This window comes from Lagenorhynchus albirostris, chromosome 7, assembly GCF_949774975.1.
Source record: "Lagenorhynchus albirostris chromosome 7, mLagAlb1.1, whole genome shotgun sequence".
Taxonomy (NCBI): domain Eukaryota; kingdom Metazoa; phylum Chordata; class Mammalia; order Artiodactyla; family Delphinidae; genus Lagenorhynchus; species Lagenorhynchus albirostris.
Window position 1 is genome coordinate 8515404 of NC_083101.1, and position 18149 is coordinate 8533552.

At 47.4% G+C, this 18149-nt stretch overlaps 1 protein-coding gene across 1 annotated transcript in view; it reads right to left on the reverse strand.

Moving 5' to 3' along the window:
* GARNL3 (GTPase activating Rap/RanGAP domain like 3) overlaps positions 1–18149 on the reverse strand; it is a 154332-nt gene that overhangs the window by 16607 nt on the left and 119576 nt on the right. Inside the window, exons 17-23 of the mRNA XM_060154318.1 lie at positions 17461–17565; positions 15715–15789; positions 12491–12602; positions 7270–7368; positions 6796–6912; positions 6063–6238; positions 3468–3626 (exon numbers count right to left, since the gene is read on the reverse strand). Coding sequence (XP_060010301.1) covers positions 3468–3626; positions 6063–6238; positions 6796–6912; positions 7270–7368; positions 12491–12602; positions 15715–15789; positions 17461–17565 — 843 coding nt within the window. The remainder of the gene's footprint in view (positions 1–3467; positions 3627–6062; positions 6239–6795; positions 6913–7269; positions 7369–12490; positions 12603–15714; positions 15790–17460; positions 17566–18149) is intronic.

The following is an 18149-nucleotide window of genomic DNA, read 5'->3' on the forward strand; positions in this document are numbered from 1 at the left end:
CAGGGACAGAGACCACAGCATGGACTCAACCCCTGCTTCCTCAGGTCCCCCATTGCATTTCGTCAGACTTTATTAACACTTAGCAAGGTGAGGCCAGGTTCGTGTATGCATGTTCCATATACATACAGATGTTGATACTGGTGTCGGCTCCCAGGACAGGGGGGCGGGGGGTGGGCGCTGGCAGGAGTCATTCCTGCAGCAGTTTCTTGACCAGGCGAGGACCTGAGAATTAACTAGGGAGCTTTTAAAAGATACGTATTCTGGGTTCTCGCTCCTAGACATCTAGATATAGTAGGTCTAGGGTAGGACACAGGCACTGGCTTTTTATTTTTTCCTTGATTAAAAATAGTTCATTTGGGCTTCCCTGGTGGTGCAGTGGTTGCGAGTCCGACTGCCGATGCAAGGGAAACGGGTTCGTGCCCTGGTCCGGGAAGATCCCACATGCTGCGGAGCGGCTGGGCCCGTGAGCCATGGCCACTGAGCCTGCACGTCTGGAGCCTGTGCTCCACAACAGGAGAGGCCAAAACAGTGAGAGGCCCACATACCGCAAAAAAAAAAAAAAGTTCATTTTATTGGCATTTAAAAATAATAAAAGTCATATGTTGTGGTTGTGAAACTTCAAAACACACACTTGTAACAAGTGAAAGAGGTCACCACTGTGAGGTCAGTGTCCAGCCTTCCCACATGATTCCGGGGTGAGCTCTCAATGGAGCCCAGCTGGGGTCTGGGCAGACAGTCAGGTTGGGCCCAGCAAATAAGCCAGAGACCCAGATCCTGTTACCAGGTCTGCAGTTCCCTCCAGAGGAGTCCTCTGTTTTGGGAAGGAGGCCAGTGCTGGCTGTTGGAGCTGGGGCAGTAGGTCACAGTCGGCCTGTTGGTAAAACGAACTTGACATTGACTTTCAGAAGGCTGCTCTGGTGCTTCTTAAACAGCTCCTCTCTCAAGCTAGGATTGTCTTAGACCCTAAGGTGGGTTTGAAGCCTACAGTGGGAATCAAGGGGTCTTGGATGAGAAGAGAGGAGGAACAGGGACAGGAAACCAGGCCGGCCCGGATGGCCGCACACGGAGCAGGCAGGCAGTGAGGGCAACTTGAGGCACTAAATCTCCAGGACTCAAGGAGGGTCAGCCTCTCTCCTGCTCCACTGCACTCGGGGCTGGTCCTGCAGGAACGTCTTGGTGGGAAGTAACCCTGTTCCCGCAGGCCACTTCTGACCAGCTATTAGAAAGCATGCTCATTACTCTCCTCATTTCTCTAGGGCTTTTCTTCCCAACTGGACAGTAAATTCCTCACAAAGACAAGCCACTGTCTCAGTACCTCTGCCTGCTCAGCAAACACAGCAGCTGCTGATTTACTAGGACAGGGGTCCCCAACCCCCTGTCCAAGGCCTGTTAGGAGCCGGGCAGCACGGTAGGAGGTGAGCAGAGGGTGAGCACGTGAAGCTTCATCTGCCGCTGCCCACCGCTCGCATTGCCGCCTGAACAATCCCTCCCCCCAGCCCCCGTCCGTGGAAAAACTGTCTTCCAGGAAACTGGTCCCTGGTGCCAAAAAGGTTGGGACCACTGCACTAGGAGGGACTAAGCACACTGACCCACTCAGATCCAGGGGACATGCTTAACAACAAAAATATGTTTTTAAACGTTTTCTCTTAGAGAAAAGTTTTGTATCTTTGCTTTAAAAAGCATATCGAAGAAAGGACAGAAAAATTTAGGACTGTTTCTCACAGCTTTCAGAGAAACAAACACAGAAGTCATCAAAGAAAACTTTAACACATTTTTTCCTGGGCCTTCATGAATCTTAAGAGACTAGTTGCCAGGGAAGGATTGATTCAACAAAGACCTGCTAGACCCGCCTTTTTCTGCCTCTTTTGTCTGGTTGTACAGAGTTTTGAAAAGCAAGAAGGGGCAAGAACTTTCAAAGGCCAGATTGGACCCTTCCTCCTCAGAAGTCAGCAGCTGGAAGAGATTATAGATTCCCGGCTGCTGGGATGGACGGGAGTCCTGGCTTTAAGTTAGGGAGAGTTTCAGGATAGATTCCTTCTCCTCGGTCTCTATTAGGATCACCTGGGGGAGACTCAAGACCAATTGATTCCCATAGCATACACCCGGGAATTCTCGTTTAACTGATCTGGGTGTATCAGAGCACTGATGTGTTTAAAGCTTTCTAGGCAATTATAGCCAGAGTTGAGAAGCAGCGTGTACCAGTGGTTCCCAAACTTTCCCACATCACCTGGGGATCATCTGAAAATTCTAAAGCCCACGCCACACCCAAGGCCGATGAAATCTCTGTGGGTGGGACACGGGCATCGGTAGCATTTGAAGCTCCCCGATGACTCCAACTGAAGACTAGTTTGGGTGCCACCAGTATATATACGTGAAAGGACAACTAAGCTGTAATTGACAACAGCTGAAGATAAGGAGCCCTAACTATATCTAGATGCTTCTTTTTCTGACTTTTCTATTTTTTAAGATCTTCCTTTCATCAGGTGTTAAGTCTTCTTCGTACAGTAATTAGCAATTTTAGTGCATATTTAGGTAGGGCTTGTCCAAATATAAATTGTATTTTTAAATTTCTGATAAAGTATAATTAAATCCCTCAGTCTCTTTGACAGATCTGAACAGGACTGGGGGAAGCCTGTGGGTTTGGAAACTCTCATCAGGAACAACGTTCTCCCTGGAGACAACGTCCTTGTTCTGCTGTGTCCTCGAACCTAAGCCAGAGCGCTGGCCCTGCACCATGCAGTCCTCAAGTGGCTCAAGTGTTATCAGGCCTTGAGCTGCTTCATGGAGATACATGGGCTGAAGAGCTCTGTGACCTGCTTGTCTGTGTGGAGCAGCGCAGTGACAGGCACTCCCGGGTGCTGATGCTCGGAACCCACGAGGTCCTCTTTCGTGCTTCAGTGCAGTTTCGGGTGGGCCCTAGATTTTGTCCAAATCCAGGACATGGTTGTTCTCTGTGCAGCTCAGGCCAGGAGGTAAGGACCCCCAGTGCTGATCTGCTTTTTCTCTCTCTCCTAATGGTGTTTCATCCCTCCTTCTTTTCCTAACAGCCTCTAAGGGGATGGAGACGTGGGCTGTACCCTCCCCTGCCACCCAGGCCCCACGCTGTGGGTCTGCAGGTCCTCTGAGAGCAACCTTACTCTCCAAAGGCCCTTCCAGTACGAATTACCAAACAAATGTCCTCATTTACTCAGTTCTTTACATTTAGCTTTTTGACTCTTCATTCCTCTTTTATTGGGAAGGATGGAATGGCAGGGGGAGGCCTGGAGAAACTGACAGGGCAATGGGCAGTTACATTATACTGAACCATTTGGACCTACAAAGATGGCAGCCTAAATAGTACATCGCATGATACTGATATGATAAATAATACACAATTTTAAAGAAATCCTCATCACGGCATGACAAAGTTAGAAGACACAACTCCTAGCCTTCTAGGTTCCCACTTGCCCCCATATCTGTCAACTGACCCTGTTGGCCTCCACATGGTGCAGCCTGAAGGCCTCCCCCGTGCTCTCGTTCACCACATCGAATTGGTGCCGGTAAGCCACGCAGATGAGGTTGTCACTCTCTTCCGACGGCCCATCTACCAAGGTCATCACCGAGGGAGAGTCGGACAGACAGATCTCCTGTGTGGTGGACAAGGATGGAGGAGAAAGGGGTGAGGACAGAGCAGCCACCTTCGTATCAACCCCCCACTGCCCGCCCCCGTGCAGAAGAGTCCCCCCGCCAGGCCCCTGCAGAGCGCTGTGCTTGCAGGGGAGGCAGAGGCGGGAAAGGACGGGAGGGATGGTGCCAGACTTCTCTACAGCCTGTCCTCGAGGCTCAGCCCTCTGTCCACTGCAGAGGGGAGAGGCCAGGAAACAATTTTACAAAAGCAATTCAACAGTGTGGCCTGTGTCAGCCTTTAGACTGTCTGGTCCCGTCCTGTCATTTAATAATAATAATAATAACAGCTAATGTTAACAGCTCCAGGCACTGCTCTCACTGAATCCTCATAACAACCTAATGAAGTAGGTAAGGCTGTTATTCTGTGTTACAGGTGAGGAGACTGAGGCTCAAAGGTCACATGACTTGCCTACGGTCACATAGTTTATATGTGGCAGAGCCAAGATTTGAACTCAAGAAACCTGACTTCAGAGCTTATACTCCATATAAATGCACATGCTCGGCATAGATACTCATAAAGACGGCTAAGCACTGTATGAGAAGACTAACACCTATTTAAAGCAAGATTGTAACTTGCTTTAACTGTTTTGCTATTCTGTCCCCTGGAATTGCATATTAGCAGAAACTGAAACGCATAATTCAGGCAGCTTTAAGTCCAGGCAAAAATAACTTCTCAGCTCACTTATGGGCCTACTCCGCCTTAGTGGCCAATGGTTGACATATTTGACACCTTAATGTACCATGGTTTTTATTATTATTTTTTAATATGTTTTACTTATTTGGCTGCTCTGGGTCTTAGTTGTGGCACGCGGGATCTTCATTGCGGCATGCGGGATCTTTAGTTGTGGCATGTGGCATCTAGTTCCCTGACTGGGAATCGAACACGGGCCCCCTCCATTGGGAGCACGGAGTCTTAACCGCTGGACCACCAGGGAAGTCCCTGTACCATAGCTTTTAAAAAAGCTAGAATGGTAAGATCGGGAAGGGCCTTGATGCTCCAGGAGGCTTCTCTCACAGGCTCCACGCTCAGCCCAGTAGCAAATCCTACTGACTCAGGCAAAGGGGCAGCTTTGTCCACCACACCTTTCCACCTGCCAAGGACCAAAGCTGACCTCGTCTCTTGCCAGGGCCCTGCATCAGCCTCTTAGCTGGACTCCTTATTCTACTCTTGGCCCCCTACTCTCTCCTCTGTCCAGTAGCCAGCATGGCCTTTTTAAAACCTGCCACTGCTCTGCTTCAGACCTTCACATGGCTCCCCCTTTTGCTCGGTGTCAAAGCCAACGTCCTTGCAATGGCCTTCAGGGCCCAAGAGAACCTGGTCCCCATACACTGACCCCTGTCTGTCCCCTCGGCTGTAGCCGCCCAGCCTCTTGGCTGTGCCTTGAGCCGGGCCACTGGGCCCTCGCTGGCCGCTCCCCTTCTGCCCGGAGACCCTTTCCCCAGAGACCCTCATCACTCGGTCCCGTCTTTCATCTGGATCTCCCCTCAAAGGTAATCTTTTCTGAGAGGGCTTCTGAGATACCCTTTCTAAAAGAGATCCCCTACCTCCCCGATTCACGATCCTCTGTTTCCTTACCCTACTTTACTGTTATCCTCAGGACTCAGACTTATTGGCCTATTTCTGTTGTCCTGCAACTAGAAAGCAATCTTCACAAGAAAAGACACTTTTTTCTTGTTGTTCATTACTGTATCCCCAGGGCCTAGAACAGCATCCTTTTTTTCCTCCTTCCAGTTTTATTGAGATATAATTGACATACAGCATTGCATAAATTTAAGGTGTACAATAATGATTTGACTTTACATACATCATAAAATGATCACCACAGTAGGTTAGTGAATATTCATCACCTCATACAAATACAAAATAAAAGAAAAAGAAAACAGAATTTTTTTCCCTTGTGATGAGAACTCTTAACTTCCATATATAACATACAGCAGTGTTATTATATTTCTCGTGTTGTACATTACCCCCCTTGTACTTATTTGTCTTACAATGGGAAGTTTTTACCTTCTGACCACCTTCCTCCACTTCCTCCTCCCCCCACCCCCTGCCTCTGGTAACCATGAATCTGGTCTCTTTTTCCATGAGTTTGTTTTTGAAGTATAATTGACTTTAAAACTGTGTTAGTTTCTGGTGCCCAACATAATGATTCTAAATTTCTATACATTTCAAAATGATCTCCACTAGGGCAGCATCTTTGGGTGCTCACTGGTACGAATGAGCTGGAGTCGGAAAAGCCCTGTTCACCTTAGTCTTCTGGGGAAGCCAGGGCAACAGGCGAGGGCTTCCCCAGTCAGTTCCTGAACGCCAGTGGATGGCAGACTCTGGGTGGAAGGAGGGAGTCCGCCTCGTGACACCTTGGCCGGGAGCCAAGCGATCTGATGAGAAAACCTACCCTGATGTACTGGAATTCTTCAACAGGTGACTCGGGCAGGGGAGATAACAGTGACATGCCGGTCACCCCGCTTGGCTTGCTATGTTTCCTCGTGACCAGAAGCAGTTTATTCCGAATGGCAACCACAATCCTCAGCTCTCTGCTATGGTGAGTGTTCATGGCATACAAGTGGCAGCCTGGGAAGAGAAATCAATGATGCTGAACACACTACCAGAGGTGGGAAGCCCCCAAGCTTTGACAATTTGGTAATACCTAAGAACCCCGGAAATTAAGCATAACCCAGTGAAATGACTAAGAAACGTTCCCGCCACTAGGCAAAGCGGGGACTTGAAATAGAAATTAGGTTGAATTACAGGACAATTAAGGAAGTCATGTTCCCTCTCTAGTAGAGTTTGTGGACTTAGCTTCACACCCATTACATGATATGAACTAAAGTGAAGGGTGATCAGAGTTCCGGGAATCAAAGTCTAAAAGTCTCTTTTCACAGGTTTGCTCATAGAGCTTAACTCATTCCCAAACTTGTCAAACCAGACCTAGAATTTCCTTGAGTCCTCAACCTGCTTTTCTATCACTCAAGCTGTCTTAGGGAAGCAGTGACGCTACCTTTGTGATGTTTCCAAGTGAAAACAAATAAAATCAAACTCCCACTCATTTTTCTTTTCAGTAAAATCTGGGCAGTCTGAGAAAAAGATTAATTGGACGGAAACCACCAAAATATGAAGAATCGAGTCACCTTTGGTTTTCTCCAGCTTGTTTTCTCTGCAGTCATATTTGCCCTTCACGGCCTGCTTGCCCTCAATGCCCCTCTGCACAGCGCTCAGCCTGAAGACAAAGAGGCGGGCGTCTTTCCCTGGTGGGATAAAGCAGACAGAGGAGATGGATGGAAAAGTAAGGCGACCTGGAAGAACTGAAAGGGTGGATTGTATAGGAAAACCACTGCTCGAGGAATCAGAATTTGAGGTGTTCCAGAATCCAGGAGCAACCCGGCATCGCCTTTATGTAATGATGCAATCTAGGATGCCCCCCCCTCTCCCTCACCATCCCCTCCTCAGAGGACATATGGGCCACCAAGGCCCCCGAGCCCTGGGCACCAGGAGAAGAAACAGCTGGCACCACTGATGCAGCCAGAGCCCCACGACCCTTGTGTCGGCTGCAGGCTACACGCTTCCCTTCCTCCCAGAAAACGTCACCTGGAGAGGAGTACCACCTTTGTCTGCTCTGAAAATCAGAAGGTCCAGAGCCTCCAGCACATGCATCTGCTTCACGGGCAGAGTTTTGTCAAACACTGGCACTGATGGAAGGTCACCTGGAAGAGGAAACCTGGTTACCCGATGCTGCAACCCAGCCCACACTTTCTAGAACCTACAAAACGTGCCTGTGGGTAGTTTTGGACCCCGGTTCTCCCTAGGTGAGGAAGGAGGACAGTTTCTAGAGCTTTCATAAGGGCTACCCAGAAAGTTCAAGCACTAGTCTCCTCTTAGCTCAGGGAGAAGGCCTGGCATTTCTTTCCCAAAGGCATTCACAACTCCATACAGGGCCCCTAAGCTGTATTCTTCTCCTCAATGTTCATCAAAGAAAAAGCAGCATCTCCCAATTCCAATTTTTGCTGGGATTATTCCAAAGAACTGAATACCAAGTTTTAAAAAATGCTAATAAGCTTAGCCATTTCTCTTGAGCATTTTCTGACTTTTTGTCATGTTTGAAATCACAGCACATCTTAGGTTATCTTGCATATTTCTCAAGAAAGCAAAATTAGAATTTCCTTTTGTATATAAAATAAAAACAAACTTCGTATTGCAACATGCCCTATGTCCGCGTCAATAGTAATTTACCTATAAATTTTCAGTATTTCTCCATATAGGAATATGAAATCTCCTTTTTAGACAAAAATAAAAGAAGAGGGCTTCCCTGGTGGCGCAGTGGTTGAGAGTCCGCCTGCCGATGCAGGGGACGCGGGTTCGTGCCCCAGTCCGGGAGGATCCCACATGCCACGGAGCGGCTGGGCCCGTGAGCCATGGCCGCTGGGCCTGCGCGTCCGGAGCCTGTGCTCCGCAACGGGAGAGGCCACAGCAGTGAGAGGCCCGCGTACCACAAAAAAAATAAATAAATAAATAAAAGAAGAGAGAAATATCAATTACGTTTCCCAAATAACAGGAAAAAACGAATTTTAGTGGAAACGTTTGGGAAGACGTCAGGTAAACCGATGATTAAAGACGCTGCAATTATACATAGGATTTGCTTTTACGCTTACTTACTGGGATCTTAAATTGCTAGCCATTACTTTGCTCCTGGGGGTCCCTTGGACAAAGAGGGCTAAAAGAATTAAGGCTGTTCCATAAGCAAAGGGTCTGTTCTGAGCTTGACACAGACTCAGGGCAAGGCAACGATGTCCCAGGATGGTGTAGACGTATTAGGCAGAACTGTCTAGCTGACTCTTTACCTGCACTTTGAAGACAGTTAGGTCTTCAAGTGTTCGGCTGTGGGTGTGGGTGCTTCCTTCATTGTAATTTAGGTGTGAGAGGCCCTGAGGATCTTGGCTGTCTGGGAGTTCGTCCCTCCCTGGATGGTGCCCAGGAGGGAGCAGAGCTTTTATCATCCCACTCCTGCAGGCCTGTGAGAGCTCTGTCTTTGTCAGAGCACAGAGCCTGCTAGGCTCTTACTAGCCAGAGGGCTTGGCTCTAGTTGCGCTTCATGATCGGGGCTAATGTAAGTTCTGTGACAGCCCATCAAACACTTTCCTGCTCCTCTAGCCCAGGCCTTCCCAAGAGGACTGATTCTCAGGCTCTTTGTGCGTCTGCGGGGGCAGACTCAATTTTTCAAACCATGAGATGATCATTCCAGTACCCATCTCTATGTTTGACTAAGTGACTATGCTTGTTTCATTTTGTGAATGACAGTTCTCATACACTGAGGGCTTCCTACATGCCAGGCCTTAATGCTAAGTGTTTTATGTGTCATTTAATGTAGATTTCCCAATGACCCTACTAGGTAGGAACTTCTAATACTCCCATTTAACAAATGAAGAACCTGAGGCTCAGAGGTGATAGAAAATTGTCTAAACTCACGTCTTGAGCTTGCGGAACCCAAGTCTGTGCAAGGACAAAGTCTGGGCTCTTAGCCAGTGTTGTAGCCTAGAAACAGCACTGCACCCCTGTGGATTGATGGGGTGAGCACGGGAAAACTGTGCCGTAAGGAATTAATGTGACAGAAGCACTTCATTTTACAGTTAAAACAGAGGGATACCGTGTGGCTGCCTGACTATGTACAGAGTAAATTAGCATTTATTCTCCAGTCTTTCTCAGGTGGCTAAACAGGTTTATATACAGCACAGGAAGGAAGGGAAGGAAAGGATATGAGAAAGTGACGTGGATTCAATGACTATTTCATAACATGGTTTCCTTCTTGTAATCTCTTTACGAAGAAACTATCTTTTAGAGCTGGCTTTTCTATTACTGCAAAACCAAAACAAATGGTGATAGCATATTTAATCAGTATTTAGTCTCCCTTCAGAGTAGGTTTTGCTACACTTAGAATGCAAAGAATCTTGATGTTTAATAGTGACCTTGAAAGGAGCAGACTCTCAAGGGGGTAAGTCTAATGAAATTAAGCAGAGGCTAATGGGATAGAGTAGAACTTGGCTTGAAACGAAATGGAGAGATTCACTCACAGAGATAATTCATAATACAATTAAGTGTAGACAAGAAAAAGGTAAACAAAGAAATAACAAGAGAATTATGGCTTAAAAGCAGAACAAGGAATACAAAGAAAGCCTTAAGGGTTATTCTCTTTTTAGCAAAGGCAAACAGGGATGCATTACTGCATAACTAGGACATGAAAGTAATAATGTGAGTAATACCTCTAAGCTGGTGGTGGGTGTATATGGCTACCACCTGTGTTAAGACAACGTCCCTCAAGTTTGAAAGAAAAGAATTTCCTGGCGGTCACAATAATCCTTATATCTGACACTTCCATTACATTTTGGATACGTAAAGGTGAAAATTGCAGAAAGGGACTTGGTAATCTTGGTTTGGATTTTACATTTACATAGAAGCAACTCAAACAGAATTTTTTTTTCTGTTTTTAGTCAAGCCTTACAAATAGTCACTATGAAACATACCTTCTCTTTCCTAAAAAGGCAAACAGGTAGAATTTGACATTCTTTTCATCACAAAACTTTTCATAATTATTTGCCCAGGGGTATAGTCTTGGAAATCTGCTTCAAGGTAAAGACAGTAACATTGGTAGAGTTTAATTTAATTTTAATAAAATGTAGTTGGTTTAGTGGAGAGAGCACTGGACAAGGAATCACCTCTGGGTTCTGGTTCCAGATGTGCCACTAACCAGCTGTATGGCCTTGGGCAAGTCACATCATTCCTTTAGGCCTCCGTTTCTTCATCTGTAAAACTAAGAGACTAGACTAAACCCCTAAGGTTTGTTTTTTTTAATAAATTCTTTTATCTGGTTGCACTTTGAGCAAAATCTATAGATTTTGTTACCTTCTGGCAAGTTCATAGGGATAGAGTAATGATGACAGCGACTGTTTGGTAAGTTACTGCTGTGTGCCAGACGCCGCTTCAAGCACTTACAGGTAAGTAAGTAACTTCGTGTAACGTCCGCATCTCCTCCCTTGCGGTTAGGATCATCATCCTTATTTTGTTTAGTTCATCATTTCCCATTATTATAAACTATTTTTTAGCTACTTAAAAAATTACCCCCACTTTAGAGAAACCTGAAGCTCAGAGAGGTTTTCTTCAATATCACAAAGATTTTCTAATTGTTCTATAAAAGTTTCTAAAATGAAATACTTAATTTAAATTCTGAATTTTAAGTTATCTGGCTTTTAGTACATTAGTTATATACACAATTATATATGTGTATATATGTGAATTTAAAAAATTATGTTATGGATACAACATTTAAAGATATAGCAAAAATAACAGATAAGGTCAGAAATAAGTCCATTATAAAGTCCTGTCCACCTCTCATCGTCCTACAGGAGGCACCTAGCACGGGGCCGGAACACGTGCTGAGTCAGGGACTGAGGAGGGAGTAAAGGTTGAGGCCAAGGATGGGAAGATGCTGCAGTTTTAGGCCGTTACGTTACTCTCACAGGAGGTGGCCTTCAGGATGCTCATAAAGCATCACTATGGTAACCAGAGACCGGGCAGCCTGCTCCTGGGCACGGAGGATGTGCCCTTGGAAGATGCTGTCTCTACACCTACGGCTCCCTCTGAAGCCCCAGGACATGACTTGCTACTAGTGTTTAGCTCCTTTATCATTCATTAGGAGTCTGGAAGAATCCAAGGGGCCTCCTGCTGGAAAGGACCACACAGTCCTTGAGGCTAAATTAAATCCCCACTCGAAGTTGAATGCCCTCTATGGCATCCTTGCCAAGGTCATGTCTGATTGGTGACTGATCTGTGGTGACAGGGAGCTGACCGCCTCCCTGGGGGCAGGCTGACCCATCCGGCTGTGTAAAGTTTGGTTTTATATTGAGATGAGATCTGTCTTCCTGTCAGAATATTTGTTTCTCTATCCACCAAATACAGGTTATCTAAGATTCTTATTGTTTATTTTGGATACTGAGTACTTTTCGAATTAGAAATCTTAAAAGAAAAAAAAAAGCACTTCAAGAGAGAGCATATCGGGCTTCCCTGGTGGCGCAGTGGTTGACAGTCCGCCTGCCGATGCAGGGGACACGGGTTCGTGCCCCGCTCCGGGAGGATCCCACATGCCGCGGAGCGGCTGGGCCCGTGAGCCATGGCCGCTGAGCCTGCGCGTCCGGAGCCTGTGCTCCGCAACGGGAGAGGCCACAACAGTGAGAGGCCCGCTTACAGCAAAAAAAAAAAAAAAAAAAAAAAAGAGAGAGAGCATATCCCTGAGACAGCGGCTCTAAATAACAACCTGCCCTTGTCAATTTTTTTTTTTTTTTGCAGTACGTGGGCCTCTCACTGTTGTGGCCTCTCCCGTTGCGGAGCGCAGGCTCAGCGGCCATGGCTCACGTGCCCAGCCGCTCCGCGGCATGTGGGATCCTCCCGGACCGGGGCACGAACCCGTGTCCCCTGCATCGGCAGGCGGACTCTCAACCACTGCGCCACCAGGGAAGCCCTGCCCTTGTCAATTTAAAGTAAAATTTTGGACTCATGATAAGTATTTGCCGCAAAGGAGATTTTCCTTGCATGTTATTTGATATCCACAGACTAATCGGAAGGGATGAAACTGTCATGCATGCCCGCGCCCAACCCCCACCTCCCACAGCCCTGGCTTGCCTGTTGAAAACAAGGGAGTAATTTTTAAGGAAATAAAGCTCTGCTAAGGACACTGCTGAGGACCCATTTATCTAAAGGGAGCTGATCGGTGGTCACCCATCTTAGAAGCACTACAAGTTATACAAAGAGAGACATTTGAAGGAGCAGCTACTCACTAACCATCCACTAGCAAGACGCCAGCATCAGTGGAAACCAGCAAGGCCTGGCCCCAGGGATCTGCACACACGGCTTCGTGAGGGAAATTACTGCAGAAACACTGGGGCTCCCAAGGCTGCGAGGCAACCAAGCATCAGAAGGTAAGTGCACCAGAAAGAACACACAGGCCCATAGGTGGAAACGCACAGCACACCACCACCCAAAACAGCAACACAGATGCCCTCAGACCCTGGGAGCTAGAAGGGCTCTGACTCAGTTACCTTCCTTAAGAAGAAAAGTCTCCTTCCAGAAACGCACGCAATAGGAAAAGGCTGGAGTCACACGTTTCTGGCACCGTGACCAGAGTCTATATCGTAATGACACCCCACAGGGGCAATCGGAGCATTGGTAACGTTTCCTAAGCAAACGTTTCTCTTTATTATAAGAGGAAGTCCCACCCAACTCTCTAAACAAAGTCAGATTCCTGTGTTGCTGATTCGGCAAAATTATTAAACCGTACACAATGCAAGAAGTTGACATCGTCTTAACATGAAAATGCTTACTGACCCACTTAAGGCTGCAAATCTTCAAGAAAAAAATAACACCTGTTTGTAGGAACATGGCGAGGGCTGTTGATGAAACCCACTCGTGTTCCCCCATGTGACACATTCATATCACGGAACTCGCATCCTTAGTTTCATTCCATGTCGGGCAGGAAGAGTCAGCACCCCCTCACTGCTGCCTCGGAGCTGCCGCCGATGCCTGGAGTCTGCAGGCGCTGTTCGTGGCTTCTGAGCCACACCAGAATCAGGGACATTCTCAACGAAACCATTAATTTCCCTCCAAAGCATGTGGCTTGCCCTCAAGGGACAAGGAAGTCTGTGGAGATTCTCAGGGACGAATTGAAGTCCCACGTCTTCACTTTTACCTGGGGCTGTACAAGAGCCCGTGTGCATGCGTAGGTGTGTTTGCATGGGCCGGGTGAGCACACGCTCGCACACTCAAAGTAGAAGCGATGGCTCTGAGGTCACCTGCAAGGGTGTCATTTGGGATGAGGGTAAACACTGTGTGCATTATTGCTGTCTTAGAGATGTATGCTTTCCCTTTATAAAACCTAACAGCCGCAAAATGAATATTCTAATTGCTAAGATGAGGCTCAGGCTGTGGTGAAAAGATCACACAAAGAATGTGAAGATATTTTATAAACTGAAAGAGGGCTGCACAAGTGCAGGTCATTACTCGGAATGGCAATTCCCTAAGATTTCTGGAAATTCTGAGTTTGTGACTTAGAGCAGGAGGATATTCAAAAGCAAAGCCAATGTAAATGCCAACTGGGCGACAGACACAGACGCTAGAGCATTAGACACCAAGGTGGAAAGCCAACTCCAAATAACAGAATGTTCTCTGCGTGCAGGACACAAGATCAGAACACTTCTGCAGAACTGGGGTTTTTAACCCAGAAGATCTAGGGGCCCTGAAGGATCCAGGGGGGCTTAGGGAGGTCCGTGAAGCCCTGAAACTGTGTTCAACGTGCTGTATAGGTGCCATTCGTAATTTTAATGGGCTGGAGCGTGTGTGTTGGGGGCATGGGGTCCACTGGGTTCACGGGCCCTCAAAGTGGCTGGGGACTGCAAGAGTCTGAGGCCATCACGTAGGAGGTGTCGGCGATGAGAACTCAGCCCCAGACCCACAGACGCTCTGGTCTGAGGCCTGATGGCATTTATCATTGCACTGGACTCCCCGCTGCCACATGACGGGCCTGGTGCAGATTCTGAGGGCGATGGTGTGGTCTTCGGGCCTTCCTGCCCAAGGCCAGAACTCTTTCCTGGCTCCCTGCTAAGGACATTAACACGGCTCATGAAATGATGGATGCCTAGGAGGCTGGCAATGCCCATGCTCTGCAAGTGGAGCACTCTCGGGAACAGCATGTGGGACTCTGGCCTCTGCAGAGCCAACTGCACCACAGTCCATGAGGGCCTGTCGAGTAGTGCTTCTTCAAGGATGGCCGTGGCCCACTGGTAGGTCAGGCACTGATCCAAAACATGGAAGCTCTTTCTTTGTCGTTTACCGGTGAACAAGTTACTTTCATTTTTATGTACACCTAAGAACTTCTTATTAAGAAGGTTACTAAGTCTTACTGGAATTTGTTATCTATAAAGGGCTTGACAACACTGCAAATTCTACTATTCATAGGAATAAGCAGATAGTGGGAATTTTTGCAACCTTTGGAACCTTTGGAAAAGATGCTTTGCCATCGGTCTTGTCTGAAATTGGCTGTGGTTCTCCCGCATCAGTTGTATTTTGAGCTCATCATTTTCTTGAAACCAGACTTTAAAGTTTGTATGTTCTGCAATTCAGATACAGATCGTCCATACCTTTATTGCGAAAGCAGAGGTATTCGTAATTCTTCTGCTTCTACGATGGCCATTTCTCCAGTGATGCAATGTCTGTGGATTTGTTCCATTTAACTACCTTTTACCTATTCTGAACATAGACATATTTCAGCATGTAGGGCATGGGCTTTACAGTACAAAATCGTGCAAACAGTAAGTTTGTACTGCGACTTGTTTTCATTGTTTTCTCTTGTATGCTTGATGACCACCTAGTTCTTTTTCCACAGAAAGTGGAAATGAGAAGCAGATATTCAGGCCACAGAATTATTGGTTTGGCTGAATGAACTGTAGAGGAAGCAGTGTTTGCTCAGCTGTGGTCCTCTGACCAACACCATCAGCATCAACTTGTTAGAAATGCACATTCTCAGGGCCCACTCAGACCGACGGAATCAGAAACTCTGGGGGTGATTCTAACACACACTAAGGCTTGAGAAATACTGCCCTAGAGCCTTGCCATTTAGTGTGTCCATGGTCAGCAGCACAGGCACCACTTGAGATCCTGTTAGAACTGTAGCATCTTGGCCCTGCCACGCAGAGCTGTTGATGAGAACGTGCACTTGGTCAGGAAGTCCAGGTGGTCTGTAGGCACACAGGGCTTGAGGAGCACTGCTAAGCCCAGTCTGCTTGCCCAGGTCCAGTCTAGCAGCTCTGCTCCTTCAAGCAAAGGCACAGGCACGATACGGAAACAGGGAGGCTCTCACTAGATGCTGCCCAGCTTTAACTGGGGCTTCCCCTGCGGGCTCTGCTGTTGACAAGCTGTTCCTCTCCTGCTCCACAAACCTTTCTAAGAATCTCAATAACTTCACTGAGGACAAAGGACATTCACAGCTGAACTTGAAAGCGTCATCGACTCACCTCTTTTTTACAGATCCCCGCTGCCACCAAGCTTGATGGGGCATCCCCTCTCACGATGGATTTCAGTTTCAGCGCCTGACAGAACAGAGATCGCTTTCAGTTTATCGGGCAAGAAAACAACAGCAGGATCAACAAGTATGATTTGAAAAAATTTTTTTAATGAAACAGGAGTAATTTCAGGCTAAATTTTCAGGTTCCCATGCTGCCCTATCATTGAAGATAAGGAACGGAGACAGCTGGACCTGGTGAAGCCCTCATGGCTCCAAATGTTTTCTGTCATTTCAACTAATCAGTATATCAGTACAGTGATTTCCAAACCATCATTGGAAATGATGGTATTGGAAAAAATCCCCAGGCCCCTCCTCAAACTTGATGAATCAGAATCTCTGAAAGTAGAGTCAGGGTATCTTTTTTTTTGTTTTTTAAAATATTTATTTATTTGGCTGCGCCGGGTCTTAGTTGTGGCATGTGGGATCTAGTTCCCTGACCAGGGATCGAACCCAAGCCCCCTGCATTGGGAGCATGGAGTCTTAACCACTGGACCACCAGGGAAGTCCCGAGTCAGGGTATCTTTAAACATGGACCAAAGTTGGAGGGCCCCAGTAACAGTGCACCTGCTTTGGGAAGAGGTTATCTTTGCCGTTAAGCTTTCCTGATCACCTTGCTATTGGCTTCGACTTTCGGGTCAGAACCTTGTCTGCAGCTGGCAGCTCTCCTCCTCCCTCTTGTGACATGGGACCAAGGCAGAAAGCTGTGTCACCTCCAGAACTGAGAAATACTAATGTCACGTAGGAGCAAGGCAAAGGGGGAATGGTTTCCTCCAAAATCTGGAATAAGGTGATGCCTGGGAGCCGCCTCACTGTGACAACTACTTCCAAGCGGTAGGGGGAATCCAGGTCTCCTGCGAGGACACCCCCTATGTGCTGACTCCTGCCAGGCAGGAGTTCAAGGTGCTTTCCCTAAATTGGCTCCCCACACTTCAGAAAATTCCCGGGAGGCAGGCAAATGATACATGCTCCCTTATCAAGAGGGAGCCCAGCCTGGGCCCTGTGGCCTCTTGCTCCCAGCCAGTGTCACCCCGCTTCAGCAGAGGGCTTTCCTCTCACTCACGCCTGCAGAGAGCTACACCTACATGGTTATCAAAAATCTCCTTCGTCTAGGGACTTCCCTGGTGGTTAAGAATCTGCCAGCCAATGTGGGGGACACGGATTCGAGCCCTGGTCTGGGAAGATCCCACAGGCCGCGGAGCAACTAAGCCCGTGCGCCGCAACTACTGAGCCTGCGCTCTAGAGCCTGTGAGCCACAACTACTGAGCCTGTGCGCCTAGAGCCCATGCTCCGCAACAAAGAGTAGCCCCCGCTCACCACAACTAGAGAAAGCCTGTGCGCAGCAACGAAGACCCAACACAGCCAAAAAAAAAAAAAAAAAAAAAACTTCGTATAAACAACAAGGTCTTACTGTATAGCACAGGGAACTACATTCAATATCCTGTGATAAACCATAAAGAAAAAGAATATGAAAAAGAATATATATGTATAACTGAATCACGTTGCTGTACAGCAGAAATGAACACATTGTAAATCAGTTATACTTCAATAAAATTAAAAAAAATTCTCACTCGTGGTTCCACAATAATCCTAAGAGAAGTGACAGAGCTCTTCCAGGAGTATGCAAACATAACATTCTTTGCAGGCGGGCCATCTGGTTTGGATGTCAGAATAAAACAGGTGTCAGAATAAAACCCACCTGCCCTATTCTAACGAACTCTGCCTGGCGGGCCTCCTCTTTCTTCCGTGCTGACTTGGGCGACTCTGGTAAGACATCACTGAAAGATCGTCTATTAAGCATGTTCTGAAAAAGAAAGACAAGTTATGAATTCCAAAGATGGTTGTCAAATCTCATCCTTCGGCTTCTCTTAGTGCACACACCTATTTGTCCAAATGGTCCTACTTCTGCCTTCTCTATTCGTTCTCTCAATAAGCATCTATGAGGCACCACTTAAGCGCCCGCCAGGTCTGTGCTAGACGCGAGGGATTAAGGAGCAACGGGGGGAGAGCCCGCCCCGTGGAGGCTGAGAGCACGGGCTCTGGAATCAAGCAAACCAGCATCCCCCCTCCTACTAACTGCCTAACAGCGTGGTCGGCCACCACGCTGCACAGCCCCAAGGATGCCATTCTCAGAGAGGGGCACCCCTGGAACACGACGTACAAAATTCTATGTGAACGGTGCTCCCTGGAGTTGTGCAGCTCTGTGGCCTTCTGGGTAACTTCGAGCAAGGGAGTTAACTTCTGAGTCTCAGTGTCTTTGTGTGGCTAATACCGGTCTCTGAGGTGTGTTACGGGGACTAAGTGAGGAAATGCATGGAAGGTGCTTGGGCACATACTCAGTACATGTTAGTTTTCTTCCAAACTGCCGAGAACTGGGTGCACGCATGC